This window comes from Silene latifolia, chromosome 9, assembly GCF_048544455.1.
Source record: "Silene latifolia isolate original U9 population chromosome 9, ASM4854445v1, whole genome shotgun sequence".
Classification (NCBI taxonomy): Eukaryota; Viridiplantae; Streptophyta; class Magnoliopsida; order Caryophyllales; family Caryophyllaceae; genus Silene; species Silene latifolia.
In genome coordinates this window covers 16,124,364-16,146,512 of record NC_133534.1, presented here as the reverse complement: position 1 = coordinate 16,146,512, position 22,149 = coordinate 16,124,364, and the positions used below count along the sequence as shown (strand labels likewise).

At 36.7% G+C, this 22,149-nt stretch overlaps 1 protein-coding gene across 1 annotated transcript in view; it reads left to right on the top strand.

Annotated features, from left to right (window-relative positions):
* The first annotated feature begins 2,955 nt into the window (after positions 1 to 2,955).
* The window catches only part of LOC141600629 (sucrose transport protein SUC8-like), a 31,793-nt gene continuing 12,599 nt past the window's right edge, over positions 2,956 to 22,149 (top strand). Inside the window, exon 1 of the mRNA XM_074420875.1 lies at positions 2,956 to 3,084. Within this exon, the coding sequence (XP_074276976.1) occupies positions 2,956 to 3,084 (129 nt within the window). The remainder of the gene's footprint in view (positions 3,085 to 22,149) is intronic.

Below are 22,149 nucleotides of genomic sequence, written 5' to 3'. Positions count from 1 at the left end.
ATTAGTTTCCATGCATAGAGTTATACAATATATGCCTACAGTTATACAATTTATACCTGAATATATACAATTTATAGCTAGAGTTATACAATTTATATTTTGGAGTTATACATTAGATGCCTGGAGTTATACCTAGAGTTATATCTGGAGTTATTACTGGAGTTATACATTATACTGTATATGCTTACAGTTATACATTGTATGGCCAGAGTTATACATTATATGGCCAGAGTTATACTTTATATTGCTAGAGTTATACATTCTATTGCAGTCATTTGTTGTATAACTCTGATTACATGTTGAATAACTTCTGCTGTCATAATGTATAACTGGAGTTATACAATATATGGCCAGAGTTATACATTGTATGGCCAGAGTTATACATTATATGGCCAGAGTTATACTTTATATTGCTAGAGTTATACATTTTATTGCAGTCATTTGTTGTATAACTCTGATTACATGTTGAATAACTTCTGTTGTCATAATGTATAACTGGAGTTATACAATATTTGCTTAGAGTTGTACATTTTAATTATAGAGTTATACATTAATGGCTCGAGTTACACATTATATAATTTTAGTTTCAGATTGTCCACATTTGTTATTATATGTATAACTGTACTGTTAATCTGAATCCCTTTTTGTTTGTCAGCTACAGATGGATGATGCAGCAAACACTGAGAAGGGAGCTGATTCCCAGGTTCAAAGTTTGACCTTTTTATAACTGTTGTCATTTGTTGTATAACTCTGATTACATTTTGAATAACTTTTGCTTTGTCGAATGTATAATCATGATATTTTCTTCGATTAACTCTATTATCGTAATGTATAACTTTACTTATATTTTGTATAACTCTGACTATCTATTGTATTACTTTAATTCACAGTATGTCTATTTCTTTGTTCCAAATATCTCTAATTGCAACTATAGTATGTCTAATTTTGTGTGTTGTCCTTGCTTTTCCCCAGATGGTTGAGGCCAAGCCAAGGGTAAAGAGGGTGCATGAAATCACGGTTTCGTGTCGACCTCAAAGACTTGTCTCTCTCATTGAAAAGCTTAATGAGGATCAGGTGTCCGCTGTTAAGAAAATTGGGTTTGGTGGCCTTTTGGAGCTCAAGATTAGCAGCTTTCCCACTTGCACACGTTCGCTTCTTCTTGGAGTCCTTCTCTGACGGGTCATATGTGTTCAGGGCTTCGCGGAAGAAGGAGTTTATGATCAGTAAGCATGACGTGCATGACTGTTTCTTGTTACCTTTCGGACCCAACCCTCTCCCTTTGGTGCCCGTGAGCTCGCAGAAGGGGTCCAACGACCCCGAGAATAAGGAGCTGAAGGACAAATGGCGGCAAGCGTACGGGGTGGCCAAAGGGAATAGTGTAATACCCTTAGGGAAAGTTCACAAGCAACTTCTGGAGTACGAGGAGGCGGACGATCAATTTTGCCGGCTATTTGTTTTGTTCTCGTATGTCTTCATTCTCGCACCCACCCCAAACAAATGGGATAGATTGGAAGTCATGTTAAGGGCTCGTAGAAGATCCTAAAGCCATCCCGCATTTTGACCGGTGCTCTTATATTTTGGACATGATGGTGAAAGCGGGTCGATCAGAAAAAGGGGGTAACAATGTTGAACGGGTGTATCCCCTTCCTCATGATAAGCTACTTTCGATATATGATTACAAGGGTAAGCCGTGCCGCCACGATCTACCTTTGATTAAGCATTGGGATGAACCTTCGCTTGTAGAGAGGGTAAAATTTGAGGTGGGTCAAGGGGGATTGGGTACTTTAACCTTGTCTAAGACTAGGTATCCGAGGTGCCTTCAAGACCCCTCTTATGGAAGGAGTGTGGACAAGAGGCGGCCTCGGGGACCCGCGTGAACCCAAACTATCGTTGCTATCGGGCCCCCACCCTCTCTCTCCCCGCTCAACTTCGAGAAGAAGTTCATTCGATAGAACTACCAAAGCAGTGTCGAGGATGACCAGGAATTGAAAGCTAGGGTCGTCGATGTAAGTGCAAACTATTATATATTTCACAGATGGATTCTGTTTCACCGAACGTACCCATCTATTATAATATAACTAACTTATTGTACTTCTTGAATGCAGGGTACTCACGAGCTTTATCTACAAATGCAAAGGAACGCTATTGTGTTCTATTCATGGTACGCCGATGCAACCGCACGGATCAAAGTCAGAACTAGTGATCCGACGGGCCTAAATCCTAGTCTGGCCTCTCAAGAATTCTTTGAGGGTGAAAAGATTCAAAAGTATGTCGCCGAAGGTAATGAGCAGTTGCGAAAAGGTCAAGGTTTCTGTGGGTAACGCTCCTGCATTTGGAGAGGTAGTTACTGAGCCTCCCAAAAAATCTGACGGAATCGATGCATCTACGCGTCAAATAAGTGAAGTTCTGTCTAGTCTCGCCAATGATGGGGGTGGCAGTGGTGGTAACCCCCGTGTTGAGCCGCGTCGAGAGTCCGTCAAAGCCGACACGCCAACGAAATTAGTTGCAGTTTCATGGTCAAAGATTATGGAGGAAGTGGGAGGTGATACAGTAGTTTCTAAGCCGTCGTCACCTGCTAGCCCAGGGTTAGAGGATCAAGTTGTGTGCACCCCCGTCCCAACTGTCAGAGAACTGTTGTTGGAGGCGAGTTACACCGAGGAGGAAATTGACCAAACTATCGGACCGTCAAAGGACGATGAGGCTCGCCTCTGGGCAGGTGATGAGGGGCATGAGCAGGAGCATGGGGAGGGATTGAAAGAAAATGCTGAAAATGTTGGAAGATTGTCAGACATTGACCATGAAAGAGCAGCAGACATTGTAGGCCAAGCTGACGGACGGTCAGAGGATGCTGAATCTCGGCCCGTGGTAGGTGATGAGGTGCATGAGCAAGTTCATGGGGAGGGATTGCAAGAAAATGTTGAAAGATTGTCAGACAATCAACCGTCAGATAAGGAGATGGATAAACCTACGGTCCCAGAATTGGGTATGGAGACACAAGAATTGATGGAGTGTCTGTTTTCTACTGCTGAAATGAAGGAAGCTTTATGTGTACTTCCAGCATCCGGGAGTGGTCCTGGTGGCGAGGTAAGTTTGTTAATTTGCGCTAAATACTTTTTATACAATCGTTTTTTTTTTTGTTTATTGGTCTTGTATAACTCTAAGTTGATCAAGTATAACCTTGTTGAAACTTATGTTGAGGCCTTGTAACCGTAGTGCCACTGCAACGGCCGGTTGGTACAACTCTTAACCAGTATATGACTACAGTTATACAGTATATGACTATAGTTATACAATATATGCTTTGGAGTTATACATTAGATAGCTGAAGGTATATCTAGAGTTATACCTGGAGTTATACATTATAGTGTATATGCTTACAGTTATACATTTGATGGCCAGAGTTATACATTCTATGCTTACAGTTATACATTTTATGGCCAGATTTATACGTTTGGTGTTTAATTTTGTTATTTTTCATTCAGGCCACTGTTAAAAAGGATGTAATTGAGAATGTTGAACAACATTCTAACAATGGGGGTGTAAACGTAGATGTTGTCGACGGTGCGGAGATCACCCCGGGGAATCCTTCAACGGAATGTACTGGAAATGAAATCCCTCTGACTTTCATGAGCACGGCAGATGTGAATGAGGCATTTGCCGGGGTTGAGGAGCGAACGATTGGTGCTGCCAAAGAAGGTTTGGTAGTTGAAATCGCCGGTGCTACGGTTGAGCCAGTTGCACCACTCCCACCCCCTATTTATGTGTCGCGATGTGACATGATCCACCATCCTTTCTTACTGCATTCAACTGCCCCCCTTCCGTGTATGGACATTGTACCTGAGAACCTAGGTTGTTCTCAGGATTGCGGGAACCCGAACCCGACCAAACGTATGCTCACAAAGATGGTTGCGATTTAACAAGGAACGTTTCAGGACGGTGTTCAGGGTGAGGAAGGATGTAATGGATTATGTCTTTGATCAATTCCACGACCATAATAAATCGTAAGTAAAAGATAAGTTTTACCTATATTTCAATACGACAGTCAAACAGGCCATGAATGCATTCCCTTGCTGCGTGTCTCAATTTTGCTAATCCTTTGTAGGGAACAATTGGTCACATATCCCTGTCCAAACTGCATAACGCGTATTGATCTCCGGTCGTTGATGCCCGGAAACATTTGGGAAATGTCATCGATCACTGGTCTGTACTACTCAATCAAACTTACGCACGCGAACACCGCAAATGCTTCAAGTTTCAAGTTCGCGCTGTTTCTTTGGCCTAGGTCACGCTGTAAGTGTGCTCGAACTCCGCAAGTTATTTTGTGACAAACTGTACGTAACTTGTGATACAAGCTGCCAACCCCCGTCTATCATTTTTATAGGCGCTAGCAATTGCAATTTGGCAAGGCAGGAAGAAAAACTTGGTTGTTGATCATTCTGAAGGCTTTTGTTACTCGTGGGACATGTGGCAAGAGTCGTGTTCTAGTCTATTCCAACTGGACTCCGATATGGTGAGCTCAGATATCAATATAGAGACATTTACATACTGGAATTATACATTATTTTCCTAGAGTTTAACAAAGATATGCTTAGAGTTGTACAATATATGCTTTAGAGTTAGGCATGGAGTTTTACCTAGAGTAATACCCGAGTTATACACTACAATGTATATGCTTACAGTTATAGATTTTATGGCTAGAGTTATACATCCTATGGCAAGAGTTATACAAAGATATAACTTTAGCTTTCGAATTACTAGAGTTATACGTTATAGGGTTGAAGTTATACATTATTTGTCTAGAGTTATACAGTATATATGCTTAGAGTTTTGATGAGTGGCTAACTTCACTCCATAACTCTAGGCATATAATGTATAACTTTAACCATAGAATGTATAACTCACTTTGCACATAAAGTACAACCGTAAGCATATACGATATAATGTATAACTCCAGGCATCCGCTATCGCACATAATGTACAACTCGCAAGAATATACTTTGTATAACTCTGGAAATTGAATGTACAACTCTACACATATAATGTATAACTCTAACCATAGAATGTATAACTCCAACTACGCACAATATGTATGCCTCTAATCTGCTAATTATGTTTTAAAACTCTTAGATTTTTGGTGCATGTTTGTAGGTTTTCGTCCCGGTAAGCACTGGCGATGAAGATCATTACTCTTGCATTTGCATAAATTTCCTCTCTGAGCAGATCGAGTATCTTGATAACCGTTCTTACGAGGACGATCTTCTGAAATTACCATACGGAGGGATTGCGCGTATTACTTTAAGACTTATAAAACTGGTGACTAGATTAATTAGCAGCTCCATTTGTTTTGTTAATTGGTCTTCCCCTTTTAAACGCCTTGCCTAACTTCCGCCAGGCTGATGCAATGGGAAATTATATGGCCTACAAAGGGCTCGACAAAGGCAAGAAAGTTGAAGGGTTTCCTTTTGTCAACATTAAATTCAACTGGCAGGGAGCAGGACATACTGCCAATGACTGTGGTCTGTACGTCATGGTTCATATGTTGCTGTACCGTGGAGAGCCATTCGACTGTACCCTAGGGACTAAGGAAAGCAATGACCTCATGCGAGCGGAAATTGCTGCAACCCTTGTCCTCAGTGACATTAACTTGGACAGGGAAGATGTGTTATCCAGGGTAACAGCTTTTAAGGAGCTTAAAGACCGTGAATTGGAGGAGGTGCGTGATAAACAGAGGATAGCCGGCAACACAAGTGGAAGGAAGAGAGGTGTTGGAATCGCCGGAGAGAACAGTTCTTCTAAACGACCTTGCTCTAAAGTCAGTTCAACCTTTCAGACTCCACCTTCCAAAGTAGCCCTGGGCCGGACGCCGTCCAGTCGGGCCCTCTCAGCTGTTAATAGCCGCTCCCGGGGTATGGGCGATGGCCTTGGTTGCACCACATATTGCGGGGAACCAGACGCCGACCTTACAAAGGGTCTCCAAGATGTCAAGATGAACAAGGCATTAACTAGGGATATCCTGGTGTATCGCAAACAAGTGGCTGATTACGTTTTCCTTGATGACTACAAATTTCCAAATGAGTAAGCTGTCTAAAATCCTAATGTTTTATCATATTAAGTTTTATCAATATAGACACATTGGTTTACTGGAATACTACATTATTTTGCGTAGAGTTTTACAGTATATGCTCAGAGTTGTACAATATATGCTTTGGAGTTATACATTAGAGGCCTGGAGTTATACCTAGAGTAATACATGGAGTTATATGTTTCATCACTGAAGTTATATATATCGTTAATGGAGTTACACATTCCTAAATTGCAGTTATACGTTTCATCATTGAAGTTATGCAGTCATTTTAATAGCAGTTACCTTCCCATTTAGTATACGTTATAGCCATATTAACACCTGCTGTCTGAACTACAGTGAACAACTTGTGAGTTACGACCGGCACGGAACAATTAATAGGTTTCAAATGTTGTCTATGCTCCCTGACACGCCAATGGATGAAAAAGTGATTGAGTGTTGGTCCTTGTTGCTTAATCGATTGGAAGCAGAGGATTCCGCGATTTTTCGTTCTTCTTTCTTCGGTATCCGTCATATGGTATGGTCCTAATCAATCCTTTAATATGTTATACATACCCTCTTTAAAACTTTCACAGTGGAAAATATGTCTAAAGTTATACATACCCTCGGTGGAGTTAAACATTTTGTTTTGAGAAGTTATTAACAACCAGTATGAACTTAGGCATTCTTCATTATGCTATAAGAGTTACTGTGCAACTCCAATGCACACCCCCTATAACTCCACTGGTATCCTCACACATATACTGCTACTTGAACAGGAAACAATCTTGAGCCTTGTACGAAACCCTGTCCAACAAACACCGGACACCGAAAGGTTGTACAATACGTGGGACGTCTTCCGAACCGACTGTGGGAAAGATTTCAGCTTGAAGGCTGATTTAATCTTCGTACCCATTAAGATTGAAGCCCATTATGCATGTGTGTGTATCAACTTTAATTCTAGGACGATTGATCTTCTGGACAATAAGTACTATTCAAGTCCGCGGCAATCGAAGATATGCAAAGCATGTCACGTTATTGTAAGTGGAATTAATTTGTAATTATGTTCAACTAAAAAGTGTTGTCACCGCTTTTTCAATTTCACTTTTTGACGTTCTTGTCTCTGCCAGGCGAGCCTCATGAGCGACTACGTGGAGTCTAGGGACGACGCGAAGAACAGAGGGAAAGACATACCGGCGTTCGATTCAGCCTCGAGATCCGGTTGCCTCGGCAACAAAGAACGATAAACGACACCGAGTCCGGCTTGTTCGCCATGATGCACATGTTAATGTATGAGGGTGATAGTTTTGGTCACGTTGATCTCGAGAGGAAGGTGAACCGTCGATATTTGGTGATCCAGTTGGCAGCGACGCTTCTCCTAGCTGACATGAACATCATCAAGGAAGGAGTTCTGTCCAAGGTCAATGGTTTCATTGCCGAGAAATTACAGATCCTGAAGCAAGTAGAAAACAGACGGAAAGCAGCGCGGAAAGGAGATAAAAAAACCTGCGAAAAAATAGAATGTTTTTCCTTTGATTCTGTATTCTCTTTTTTGGCAACTCTAGTATGTTGTCAAGAAACTCCTTAACAACTTAGACAACTTTTTGGAATAGATTGTTAATATATCATTTTGGTCAGTCATAATTAAAATCCAAGTTTTACAGATAAGTATTAGAGTTATACACTCTGTGAAGTAAAGTTATACAAATTATGAGAAGGAGTTATACAACACATGTCTGCAGTTATGAAAAAAAGGCAAAATTTATTAGACAGCTAAGAGTTATACAAAAAACATCAAGAGTTATACAAACTGTGTACAAGAGTTATACAACATATGACTGCAGTTATGTAAAAGGAAAATTTTATTAGACAGTTATGAGTTTTACAAAAAATAACAAGAATTATACAAATTGGGTACAAGAGTTATACATTCTGTGAAGTACAGTTATCCATATATAGGTAAGAGTTTTACTTAAAGCCACTGAAATTATAATTCGTTCTTAAAGCCACTTTTAAATATTGGATATGTTGCCATGAACAGAAGTCATCAAAATAATGTAAAAGAGTTATACAACATTAGCTTGAAATTTCACACACCATAGAACTGAAGTTATACAATCTGGAAGGTGCAACCCCCCTTCAAAATAGACAAAAGCTAGCTATTAAATACCCCTTCCGTCTCACCATATTTTTTACCTTTTAAAGAAAAAAAGATTGTAAATAATTTGTTGAGACGGAGGTATTTTTCTACTGCCTACTACTACAGCATGTTAAGTTTCTCTATTTTTCTTCTTCGTCGTCTTCGTCTTCTTCTTCTTCTTCTTCTTCTTCTTCTTCTTCTTCTTCTTCTTCTTCTTCTTCTTCTTCTTCTTCTTCTTCTACTCCTTCAGATGCTGGTGAAGACGGTGGATGCTCAGAGAATGGGTTAGGGCAGTTACGTTTATCGTGGTGTGCCATTTGTTTACAGTTATTACACATGCGCTTTGGCTTAGAAGCCAAGGCAATGGCTTTAGCCTTAGCTGACACCATTCTTTTACCGCTGCCTTTGTTTTTCGATTGTTTTGGTGGAAGTATTGTTACCTCGTCACTGGCCGAGCAACCAAGGATTTGCTCAAATTCTTGCTGCTTTGTTAAATCCTTCTTGTACGGTAAAAGTTTCTCCTTGAACTCTCTAATTAACGAGCTTAAGTTCACAACTTCAGTCTCACTCGTGCCACGAAGTAAACCAATGGTTGCATGAACTTCTGACCACAACTTCACCATCGCAACTTCTTTTGCATCAGCGCTACTATTTGTTTCCATTTGTTCACCATCACATTCTGATAATCTGAATTGCAATGCATCCTTTCTCCATCTTGTAGAAACGTAATCAACTGGAATTGTCTTCATGCCGTTAGCCGACAAAATCCATACTATATGTCGGCACAGAAATCCCATCCTTTCAAACATCATACAGTACACTTTGTAGCCTTGTACCGTAATCCAATTAAATTATGTCGTTAGTAGTCTTTTACATATAATAATAAGAGTTAAACATTATCACGTAGAGTTATACATATGGCAACAAGAGTTATACATTCTGAAAGCTAAAGTTATTCAAACTCTAATCAGAGTTATACTACAAATAGTCATAGTTCAGTGAAAAATTGAATAAATTCTAATGTTATTCTGAAAGTAGAGTTATACATATGGCAACAAGAGTTATACATTCTGAAAGCTAAAGTTACTCAAAATGTAATCAGAGTTATACTACAAATGACAACAGTTCAGTGAAAAATTGAATAACTTCTAATGTTATTCTGAAAGTAGAGTTATACATATGGCAACAAGAGTTATACATTCTGCAAGTACAGTTATGCATATAATAAGAAAAGTCATACATTCAAAACTTAAGTTATTCAAAATGTTGCCGATTTATACAAATAGATAACTGCAGTTCATCGAACAATTGTATAACTTCTATGTTCGGACAATGTAACTTTGGCACTATATCTAGCAACTTCACCAACTACCACATAAACTTGATGCCAAAAGGTTGTTACCTGGTTGTACTCTACGTTGAAACTTTTCTGTCGATTGAATCCTTTACGTCACCACTTCAACTCCATCGACTTCAACATAGCCGACACTCTTACATGTATCGATTGAGCAAATGACCTCTAGTTGGAATTCCTTGAAAACCTCACGGGTATAAACATTTGACGCATATTCCTCTATGGGTAAATGCGTCCCCGTTCCGTGTTGAGTGTCGGTTTTCATGGTCAAGTCTCTTCTGCGTATGCCGTTGATGGTCCATAGCGCTTTCAAAACGCATCCAAAACTCCACTAACGTGCTCGACTTCGCTCGAACTTCTTAAAAAAAGCTGTTAGTGCTCTCGATCTCCGGGTTGTCCTCATTACACCACCCATGTTCAAGTCCCTGCAATGTGCCATCACCCATTGGCTCCTTTTATCGTACGCTTCGTAAAAACCACTCTTCATTCACAAGACCATGCGCTTCCATTATTTCTGCCCACCTAGCGTCAAAGTCGTGCCTTTCTATGTTGTCGTCCCATATAATGTTGTTCAATTTCTGAACGAACTCCTTATAATCCTCCCTTGTCACCCCGACCTTTGATGACACCTTGTTCATTATATGCCACATACAAAATCGGTGGCGTGCAGTCTTGAAGGCAAGGGGTACGGCCTTAATAATGCCCGGACACTGATCCGTGATAATGTACTTGGGTTCCTTTCCTCCCATAGCATTCAAAAACCTGTTGAAAACCCACTGGAAGGATTCATGGTCTTCATGGGCAATCAATGCCCCACAGAATGTCACTGATCGCTTATGGTGATCTATGCCAGTGAATGGCGTGAAAATCATATCGTACTTGTTTGTTGAGTACGTTGGGTCGTACGACACTGCATCTCCAAAAACGGAGTAGTTCCTTCTAGCGGTTCTCACCCCATATTGCGCTTCAAGGTCGTTATCCTTGTCAACTTCATAATCAAAATAAAACCCCTGCCTATTTTGTGCCATATTCTTGAACCGGTCAATGAACAATTGACCGTCCCGTTTATGGATGAAGCACTTCACATCTCGGTGGAAGTTCTTAAAATCACTTAAGGATGCACCAATGTTCTCAAACCCGTTTACGAACTCCTTACACATGTTGTACGTCTTAGTTGCTCCTATCCTCAACTGCAGTGGACAACAAATCCTTATCAGTGCTGATTAATAACCAAGAAGTCCTCAACTATAACTCTTTCAGCTATTCTTATAACTTCTTGAAACATATGCATAACTCCATTGATTGATTATGCAACTTCTTATTATTTATAACTTTTAGGTTTACATAACTCTATCCTCTCGGTGAATAACTTTAGAAGTTTGTCATTCAATTAGTGGATGTTTGTTTAATAGTAAACTAACCCGTGAGTTGTACATTATCAAGTACTTGTGAAAATCTTCTATGTTCCGCGACATCTTCTGAAACTGACGATCCTCACTCGATACAAGCTCGTGATTATGCCCCATGTGGAATCGGTCAATTACTAGTACTCCATTCTTCATAAATAGCCTGACATGCGCTTTACACCCTACCCTCTTGACTGTATATTTCCTCTGGTTCGCAGTTCTTTTTCCCCATTGCATTTCTTCTTCCCTAATCCCGGTCTCATTTTTTTTAATTACTGCCTCTCGTTTTGGGACATATGTGAATCCCTCTCTGCTGCAAACCAGCAACTTTGACTTGATTTCACCGTCGCGCCATTTTTTCGTCGAGTACTTCCGAACATCAAACCCGGACGCCAATGCATAAACTTTATAGAATGTCACTGCCTCGTCGATTTCAAAAAATTGTTGCCCAACACAAGGTGTAAATTCCGCTGCCAAATGCTTACAATACTCAGTTTCCGCTGCCTTACGACCATCTGAGCAGAATCAAACATCCATGAAATGATTAAGAAATACATAACTCTACGCATATACTGTATAACTCTGGGCACAGACTGTATAACTCTGGGCACAGACTGTATAACTTTGGGTATATAATGTATAACTCTTACCATATCTAGGTAGATACTGTATAACTCTAGTCATACAATGTATAACTCTAGTCACAGTCTGTATAACTCTACTCATTCAATGTATAACTCTAGTCAAACTCTGTATAACCCTAGTCATTCAATGTATAACTCTAGTCATTTAATGTATAACTCTAGTCACACTGTAGAACTCTGGGCACAGAATGTATAACTGTAGGCAGATAATGTATAACTCTAGTCACAGTATTTATAATTCTATTCAAAAGATGTAAAACTCTAGTCACAATCTGTATGACTCTAGCCATACAATGTATAACTCTAGGCATTTGATGTATAACTCTAGGCATTTGATGTATAACTCATTCTACACAATGTATAACTCTTTGCATATAATGTATAACTCTAGGTATATAATGCATAACTCTAGGCATACTTTATATTCTAAGAGTTATACATTTAATTAAACGGCACAACATATGGAATGCAAAGGGTTATAAGATTTGAAGAAGGGATATGGCACAACTTCCTAAACAAAATTCGTATTAATTTAAGCATCAACCCCCAAATATATTAATTAAAAAATAACTCAAATGACACATTACTAATTATAAATTCATTCCAGTATCTCAATAACCAGTCCATTATATCCCTATCTCCACCTAAACTCCAAACCCTAAATCTTTAAAACCTAATAAACTCCAAACTTCCTTCAATAATGAATGATACCATTCGTTTAACATGCATTACGACCGAGTACAACAAAAGTTTCATAAGCCGCTTGAGGGAAATCGAGAGGAAGTACAGGGAATTCCTTAAGGATGCTCGGATCGCACTCAAGGACGCCAAAAAAAATGGCTTGTTAGAGCAGCAGATACTGCAGCTATTAGAAGATATTGCAACTGCGGAACGAAACCTCCAAATAGCAAAGGAGGAGAGGATCAATATCAAAGAAGAGACTGCATCCCTATATGAACATCTAAGAACTGTATTTTCAGCAATGCATTAAGTTTATGTATCTATATATCTATTAATTAAGTTCATGTATGTTAAATGTGGATTTGTTTTACTATCCTCTCCATCATCTTCTTTGTTTTATTTTATTTAATTTGTTTTACTAACAAACGCAGAAAAATTAAGCGACTATTAATTACAGAAAAAACCATGACGGAGAAAAACACAAGCAAAGAACATGTATAACTCTGGGCACAGTCTGTATAACTTTTAGCATATAATGTATAACTCTAGGCATATAATGTATAACTCTAGGCATATAATGTATAACTTTAAACACAGTCTGTATATACTAAGAGTTATACATTATATTTTAAGAGTTATACATTAAATGACTAGAGTTATACATTGTACAACTCTAGTCACAGTCCGTATAATTCTAGTCATGCAATGTATAAGTCTAGTCACACTCTGTATAACTCTGTATGACTCTAGTTATACAATGTATAACTCTAGTCATACAATGTATAACTCTAGTCATACAATGTATAACTCTAGTCATTTAATGTATAACTCTCCTCACACTGTCGAACTCTGGGCACAGAATGTATAACTGTAGGTAGATAATGTATAACTCTAGTAACAATATTTATAATTCTAGTCCAAAGATGTATAACTCTAGTCACACTGTATAACTCTAATCATACAATGTATAACTCTAGGCATTTGATGTATAACTCTGGGCACATACTGTACAACTGCAGGCATATAATGTATAACTCTAGGCACAGTCTGTATAACTCTAGTTATACGATGTATAACTCTACCTACACAATGTATAACTCTTCGCATAAAATGTATAACTGTAGGCATATAATGTATAACTCTATGGATATAATGTATAACTCCAAACACAGTCTGTATAGGCTAAGAGTTATACATTATATGCCTAGAGTTATACATTGTAAAGTGTATTACTGTAGTTCCAGAATGTATAACTCTAGTCATACAATGTATAATTCTTACCTATATATGGATAACTGTACTTCACAGAATGTATAACTCTAGGCATATAATGTATAACTCTATACACAGTCTGTATAACTCTAATCATACAATGTATAACTCTAGACACAGCCTGTATAACTCTAGGCATATAATGTACAACTGTCCACATCCTATAACTTCACTTAATGAATGTATAAACTTCAGCTATAACATGAATAACTATATCAAAATTGGTTGTTTAGTAAGAGTTTTTACGCACAATTTAGGGTTTGAGTTACTCTGTTACCTGAAGCTGCAGGAAATTGTCAAAGAGTTTTACAAAAACCCACGATGAATATAGAACTGCATGTTGACACTGTATTATTGAAGTTATACATATTTGGGTCAGAGTTATACTAAAACCCACTGAAGTTATAATTTGTACTTTATCAAGCTTTTAAATTTCCATCATTTTTTGCCATCAACAACAAGCTACCAAAATGAAATAAGAACCTGTGATTTTTTGCCATTAACATCAAGCTACAATAATAACCTAGACACAAATAAGAAAGTAAACAACTCACCATTGACGGCAACTTCAATCTGCATATGATCCATTTCACAAACACTGACTGTCATTTCCTGCTTGTTTCTCTGATGAACACTGACAATTTAATTTCTCTTCAACAAAGTTAATGAACACGTACTTTATCTCATAACAATTTATTTATCTGATGATCACTGATGTAGTTTTACATGTGCGCTGAAATTTCTCTTATTTTTTTGATGATTGATATTGTATTTTACAGGATTTAGGATCGTTTTTTTGAGGATTTTTATGGGTTTTTGCTTGTTGAGAGGTTTTGAATGGTGAAAAGAGGAGGGAAGCATGCAAAATGATATAGGAGGCTTTGTTTATTGCTATTGTCCGCGGGATTTGATATGGACGCGGTACATAAACAGTGAAAGTGGTCCCTCTCTCACACAATCACCATTTTCCTTTTTTTTTTGCTCTAAAAAACACGCCCTCTCTCCTCATCTCATCCCTTCAATCCCTTCATCCAAGGGCTCTTATAAAGACTTAGGGCCTTATAAGGTATGAAGGCCTTATAAAAACCCTTCTCTCTCTCTCTCTCTCTCTCTCTCTCTCTCTATATATATATATATATATATATATATATATATATATATATATATATATATATATATATATATATATATATATATATATATATATATATATATATAGCTTTTTTGGCATGCCTCGGCCGAGCAGGGTGGGTACTCGACCGAGTGGGGGATACTTGGCCGAGTAACCTAACACTCGACCGAGTGTTCGTTTAATAAATGCTTGGTTAAGTACCTGGGGAAGACAAGTACAGTAGCATAAAGGATTGCAAAGAATAAAGACTGAAAGATGATTTATTTCTCAGATTCTGCCTCTTATTTGTTTTGGCTGCTATTTTTTACGTGGTTAAGATATATTAAGTAATCTTTTATATGTGTTAGTCTTGTGTGTTAGCTTTAATATTCCGCTGGTTTCATGCCTATACGAGTTACGGATTAAGAGAAATAAATGTTTTAGTGAGCAGCGGTCAGAATGTTACTGCACAGTGCTAATTTCGACCAACCAATTTGGAAAATTTACCAATTGATATGTATACATGCTTTTTGAGTAATTCCAACTCTCCTAATTAGTAAACTCATAGAAGCTTCCAAATTGATAAACCTCAATTAATATGAATGTGTCATTAATGAATTATGATTTTTGCAAGTTAACCTTGAAACGCGACAAATTGCTGATAACAATCTGTTTTGACCCGTCGGTTTGAGAAAATCCTTATAAATTGATTATGTGTGCTTTTGACCTAATTCCAACTCTCCCCCGCCCGGGACTCTCTTTATTTTTTAAAAAGTATAAAAACTCATGTATTCGTTAAATTTTTATTTATTGGTGATTCTGGAAGTTATAGCATGCTTTATAGTGTCTGTGAATGTGTGTTTGATGACAAGTTTCTAATAAAGGTTACCCTATGAATTCCGAAGTCTTAGTTTATATATTTTGGCAACATGTTTAGATGACCTGGGAAGCAGCTTAACCTATAAGCCTATGTGCAATAAGTGATGATATTGATGAAAGACTGTGGGTGTCGTGTATTATATTCCACTTATTACATGACGATGTCTGCAAATAACATGAACATGAATGATAGCTAGGTTGTTTAAGTGTATTGGTTTGTTTCACATATTATAGATAGTAAAAAGTGTGATTACGTGCAAGTAAATTGCGGTTACCTGAGCTAACGAGTCTGATTGAGTCCGATATGTTACATGGTGGTTGATTATATTATCGGCATGAATATGGGATAGAACATAACATGGGTTGAATGAATCGTTGTAGGATGAGGTAATTCGTATAATAATCCATGAATAATGTACGATGAGTTAATGATGTTAATAATTATCATGTAAATGGGAGTAGCCATACAAATAAGAAGCTAATATGTTGAAATGGAAGTATTAAGTGATTTATTTGTAAAAGATTAGTCTAGCATGTCTGGTGATATGACAATATATGGTTGACAGTGCAAATAGATGGCTTATGTGATGACGTGAGCAGCTGAATTATGGTTATTTGATGGTAATATATCGGTGTTGAAGTGTGCACATTTTTTTAAAAAAAATTTATGATCCACATGAGTTGACATGGAACATGTTATTATCACGATGCAAATGATGATTGTCCTAGTATGTACTGTGCTTGTAAACAAGTGTGTAGTAATGATTCGAACATGTGTGGGTACCGAGTTTGAGCATGATGTACTGAAACAGGAGACGCGGATTCAAAGCAAAGAGAGGAGAGTCAGGCTAGAAGTCTTCGTTCGAACAGAATTACAGGTTATACATGTATAATTGATTCATGTGCATATTTTAATTTATTTGTCAAGTAGTAATAATGTGGATACAAACTTGTGCTTAATAGTGAGAACTAGCAACTTATACTATGTATGTACAACTTAATGATAGTAACTAGCTTAGAACCCGTGCAAAATTGCATGGATATAAATAAATAATATGAATAAAAAAGTCTTAGAATTTAGCTAAAAATAAAATATTAGTTTGAATGTACAAACATCTTATAAAAATGAATAGAGTCTGAAATTATGAGGGTGCCATGATATTCAATCGAACAAATTTATAATGAGTATGCCATAACAAAATGATGACACTAAAACTCCTTAATCTTGAAGTCATCTTAAATTCTTAATGATATCTTCTTAATGATTTTAATCGTTCACCTCCTCCAACAAAACCTATTTTCAGAGTTATAATCAAGGCGCCTGCAAGTCTGCGACCCAACCCAAAAATAAAAAAAAGTCTCTCTAAGGTTGTATTATGTTTAAATATCACAAAAAAATAGATTACCATTTATTAGTTCTAAATAGTTGGAAAATTCGGTGCAAAGACCCAATATAAGACCATTAGACAAATGAACGGCAAATTATGTGAATGATCAAATGAACGATGGGTTATGTAGATGATCAAATTACCGTTCGAATATATTCCAATATAAAAAGGTAAACAAATGATGAGACACCATAAATAAAATAAGTAAATAAAAGAATGAGACGGATCGAGTACATGGCCTAAGGATTATTCAATTCATCCCATTATACTACTCCCGAACTAATTAATATAGCCTGAATAGATAATATGGACCTCAAGGGACATGTGCAAAAGTATAAAATATGATGTTAGTTGCGTTACATTTCTATAATGCCCAATACACCGTGAGCCGAAAATGCATAAAATCTATATGGTGGACGATCAATCATCACCATTTCTAACAGCTATATATAAGTGAAAGTGAAAAATATCATTGTGGAAAGTAAAAGAAACATAAAATCAATGTTCAATACATCTTGAGCTGAAAATGCGTGATTAAATTACATTTGTATGATGTTCTCAAGTAACTAAACTATGTAGCCATGTCTAGGAATGATTAATACTATAAATGAACCATTTCTTTATATTTCAAATGCAAATAAAAGCTAAGTACTTCCTCCATACCATACAAATGGTAACATAGTAAAAAACTAGTGTAACACCCGTGAAAAATCACGGGATTGTTTTAAATTTTTAAAAATTAAATTTATGTGCTAGATTTGTGAGACTAACGTATACTTCGTGTTAATACGTCTATATATGCACGTATATTGTGGTGCCCGAATTCTCAAGAGAGAAGACTCTTTAATGGTAGTGAAATACCTCTCTCGCAAGAGATAGTTATCATTTTTTGTTTAATTTTATCTTTTCTTTTTTAGTTAGTTTTTAATGTATTTTTTTTATGGAGCTTTTAATGTATTTATTGATTGTCTCTAACTAATGTAGTGAAAGACAGTCTCGCAAGAGACGTACTATAATTTTGGCGTCCCAGCCCCAATTGACATATCTATGTTTATTTCGATCACATCAATAAAGCTATTTACTTATAGACCATTTAGCATATGAGCTTAGATGTAGAAACACTTGGGTGCATAAAAGTTGCAAGCTATCTTCAATATTAATAAAATAGTCTAGAATCAAAAGTGGAATACTCTTTCGGAAATTGATGCATTCACACAAATAACTCATCAGGAAGAGCCGAAAAGGTATGTTATCACTCTGTTGAAGGTGGAAAGAAGAATATTCATCCAATATATTTTGCCATTTGCCCGAGTTTTCATAATGCGTAGTTGATTGTCCATTCGGGTAAGGACATACATTGGTTTTGAAGTGTCCTTCCATGGATTGGCATACAACACTTCACAGGTTAAGCCGTTAAGTAAACATGAAACTTTCCTGCCATCACACAAAAACTAATTACGATGAGTAAGATAATTGACTACAAATATTTAATTAAACTGTAATTTTAGTAAGCGAACAGCAAGTTGTAAATTTTTGTCGTATTCATTTTGTTTAAACTTTAATTATTTTCTTTTAAAAAAGCAAGACAAACAAAGCTAATCTCCTATATATTAGTTTCAAATGCATTACTCTTATATCATTAGTTTCTTTTTAATTGATTATAAACCCATATGCTAAAGTGGCATGCCCCACAATAAATCAAATAATACTACTCCTAGGCTATAGTCCTATCCTAGGTAGCACCAAAACGGACACGGACACAGACACGGACACGTGATACGGCATCCCATGAAATTTAGGACACGGGACACGCTATTTAAATTTAATAAAAAAACATATTTTATGGTTATAAATAACGTATGATTTTATTTTTGTAATGTATTTGATTCTAAATTTAATGTATTTGATACTAAATTTACGTAATTGAAGGTAAAATTCAACCTTAACTATAACTAATTCTCATTTCTCACCCAAACCAATCTTCTAATCAATCTCTTTTGACAATTTTTTCCTCGTCTAAACTATAACATTTTTAGGCGTGTGTCTGACGAGTGTCGGGTGTCCGGGTGTCCGACACGGAACGGCTAGTTAGGAGGAGTGTCCGTGCTACCTAGGTCCTATCTAATCTACCTGTAACTTGAACTTGAGTCTTGCAAATTCTCTTCATCGTTCAATTATATCCAGGGCTGAGCAAAAAATTCCGAAACGGATTTTTAATACGGATACAATACGGTATACGGTTCTCATTATACGGCTTTTCGTATATACGGTTTTTTTTCGGATACCCGATACGTTTTTTTTAGAAACCGTTTCGTATCCGGGTCACCGCACTTCTCGCGTATACCCTAGGTTTAACACGGTTTTAGGTTTTATTTAAAAAAAAACGCATAACTAAACTAACACACTGCACACTAACTCTACCTAATTCATAATCATATGGTCAGACGACCAAACAATAATATCCTCCTTCTACTCCTTCATTCAACACAACAATTCATAATCATATGGTCCTTCTACTCCTTCATTCATTCAACAATCAACAGATTCAACACAACAATATCAGACAATCAAACATACTTCACATTTTCCCCCAATTTGAAACCCTAATTTAAAACCCAGATCCCCAATTCAATCATATTATTTCCCCAAATTACAATCATCAAAATCAAAACTCTCCACAAACCCCCAAAATCCCAGACTACTACTGCTCCAATTAAAAATCACAAATCATAACATTAATCCCCAAAATCGGAACTTAAGTATTAAACGTCTATTATGAATTGATTCAATAATTACTATATACTTCCAATCACAAATCATTGAATCACAACATTAATTTAATTTTAGAACAAAGGTTTCGTAATTACCTCAAACAAAAGAAGCTCTGTCGACTGTCGACCGTCTTTACTGGAAGATTTTCAGTTGAAATGGCGACTATCAATCTGACAGCGAGATCGGGAATCGGGGAGGAAAAAACTGAAGATTCCGGAGTAATCAAAGTGCCTTCTTAATAGGAATTAGAATATGCGTTGATTTTCTTGAGAATAAATTCAGTAAGTTGTCTTCTTAATAGAAATTTCGAATATATTTCCCTATATTGTAGAGGTTATTAAGGAAATCAACGTTTTGTATGGAGCATATTTTTATTTTAAGAATTAATAGTAGGAGTATAATTATAATTATATACATCTAATTAATTTTATGGGGTTGTAAATTATTTGTTTCTCAAAACATTTTTTTTGAATTGGGTTGCAATTGCTACCTTCGCCCCTACCAACTTTTGGGGTTTGATTTCTTGGCTTTGAATATATAAAGCAAGCTCCAAGTTCCTCCATTGATGGTTTTCAATTGTAGTTTTCTCTGGGATTTCTATCTCCTCAAGGCTCAAGACATACTTGTTGAATTTTTTCAGTTTCCTCTTTTATAATATGAGATTTTTTTGAATTGTTATGAATTGAAATTTTGTTCTGAGAAAGTTAATAATAATGGGGAGATGATGGGTGGAAGTTTTAGAGTCTTTTCTTTGTGAACCACGCTTCTTTTTTGAAAATTGTATTCTGTATTGTAAAGAGTGCAGACGGTGTAGGTGTAGCAGTGACTTGTGTAGTTGTGTATTGCAGACATTTCTTTTTTGAAAATTGTAATTTATGGAAAATTGGGTTCAATTGTAATTTATGGAAAATTGGGTTCAGAAGTCAATAATTTCACACTGTTGACATGACAGCTGACATGGCAATGGTGTTAGTTTTGATTGGCTGAGAAAAACTGAAATTGTGAGAGTGAAGGAGAGGCCTTGTAGAGTACTTTTCTGAAATATGGTTGCGCCACGTCAGCTATTTTACAAGATTCTTTTATATATATAATGATGGGGTTTATAAGAAAAGAGGGTAAAAGAAGGGGTAAAGAGGAAGAAAATAGGTGGGGTATGTAATTGTGGGGTATGTAATTGTGGGTTTAATCGTGAGTTGGTAGATGGGGTATGTAGTGACATTTTATGTAAATATCAAATGGATATAAGGATAATTTGGTAATGTTGTGGGCCAAATAAGGAATGTTACCATTGGTGTGGTACGATCGTATTAGGTAAGTGTTACCATTGGTCTGATACGGAGGGAGTATTAAAGTTTGTTAGCCTTCCTTAGGACGGATGTATGTTTTATTCTACTTTTTTGACCCGTTTTAAGTTTAAGACGAATATCCCCGATATACCGGTCTTAAATATTACTTCCTCCATTTCAATATCCCCGATATACCGGTCTTAAATAATACTTCCTCCATTTCAATATCCCCGTTATACCTGTCTTAAATAACCCTAAGTCATTTAATTAAATTTATTGTTCGCAATAGTCAATCATAATAGAGATGACTATAGCTTTGCAAATTTTCTTTTCAAATTGGTCGGAATTCAGAAACTTAAACAACGACACTTCTAATACTAATAGTAAGATTCCTAACTGACCTCTTTAAGAACTTCGTACAATTGATTTGAAAACTCTAATGCTTCAGTAACTACTTTGTGCATCTTTTCCTATAATTAATGCTTAAATTTAATGGATAAGGGCTCTTAATTGTAAAGTGATGAGCATCAAAACATCCTCAAAAGCATTATGTCACGCAAATCTCACATAAATCGCCCAAACAATAACAGTACTTAGTAGAAAAAGTTGCGAGAGAAATACGAGTACTTCGTATATTTTAGGGTTAATAATTAATCAATTTAATTCAATTGTCAATTATAATGCAAATTTATAATCCTATCTGATACATATAAATGACTGAAGCTAATTACCGAAATCTAATAGACGATGAAAATACCCCATTAAGAAAACTGGCATTCGATAATCTCCAATCAATTTTGCAGCGAAGCGAAGCGCCAGTGGTTGAGAGAAACGAACCGAATAGGAAAATTGTAGGGGAATAGGATAGATTTAGAAATTTGGCTTAAAAGTCAGTGGATGCAGATTGATTGATTAAACTCTAATCGTGTGTTTGGAGGATGAAGAAGTAGAATGAAGGAGGAGGATGCAATGGATGTATACAGCGAGGAAAAGTGAATGGCGATTAGATAAAGGTAAATAAGAGATTATTTTAGGGTTATGTTGAAGAGAGTTGTGTTAGGCGGGAAAAGGAGTAAGGAGAGATTGACATGTGTACAGGTTAATGGGTAGTGGTTTCTCTATTATACTTATATATAGATATAGATGAGCATGAGT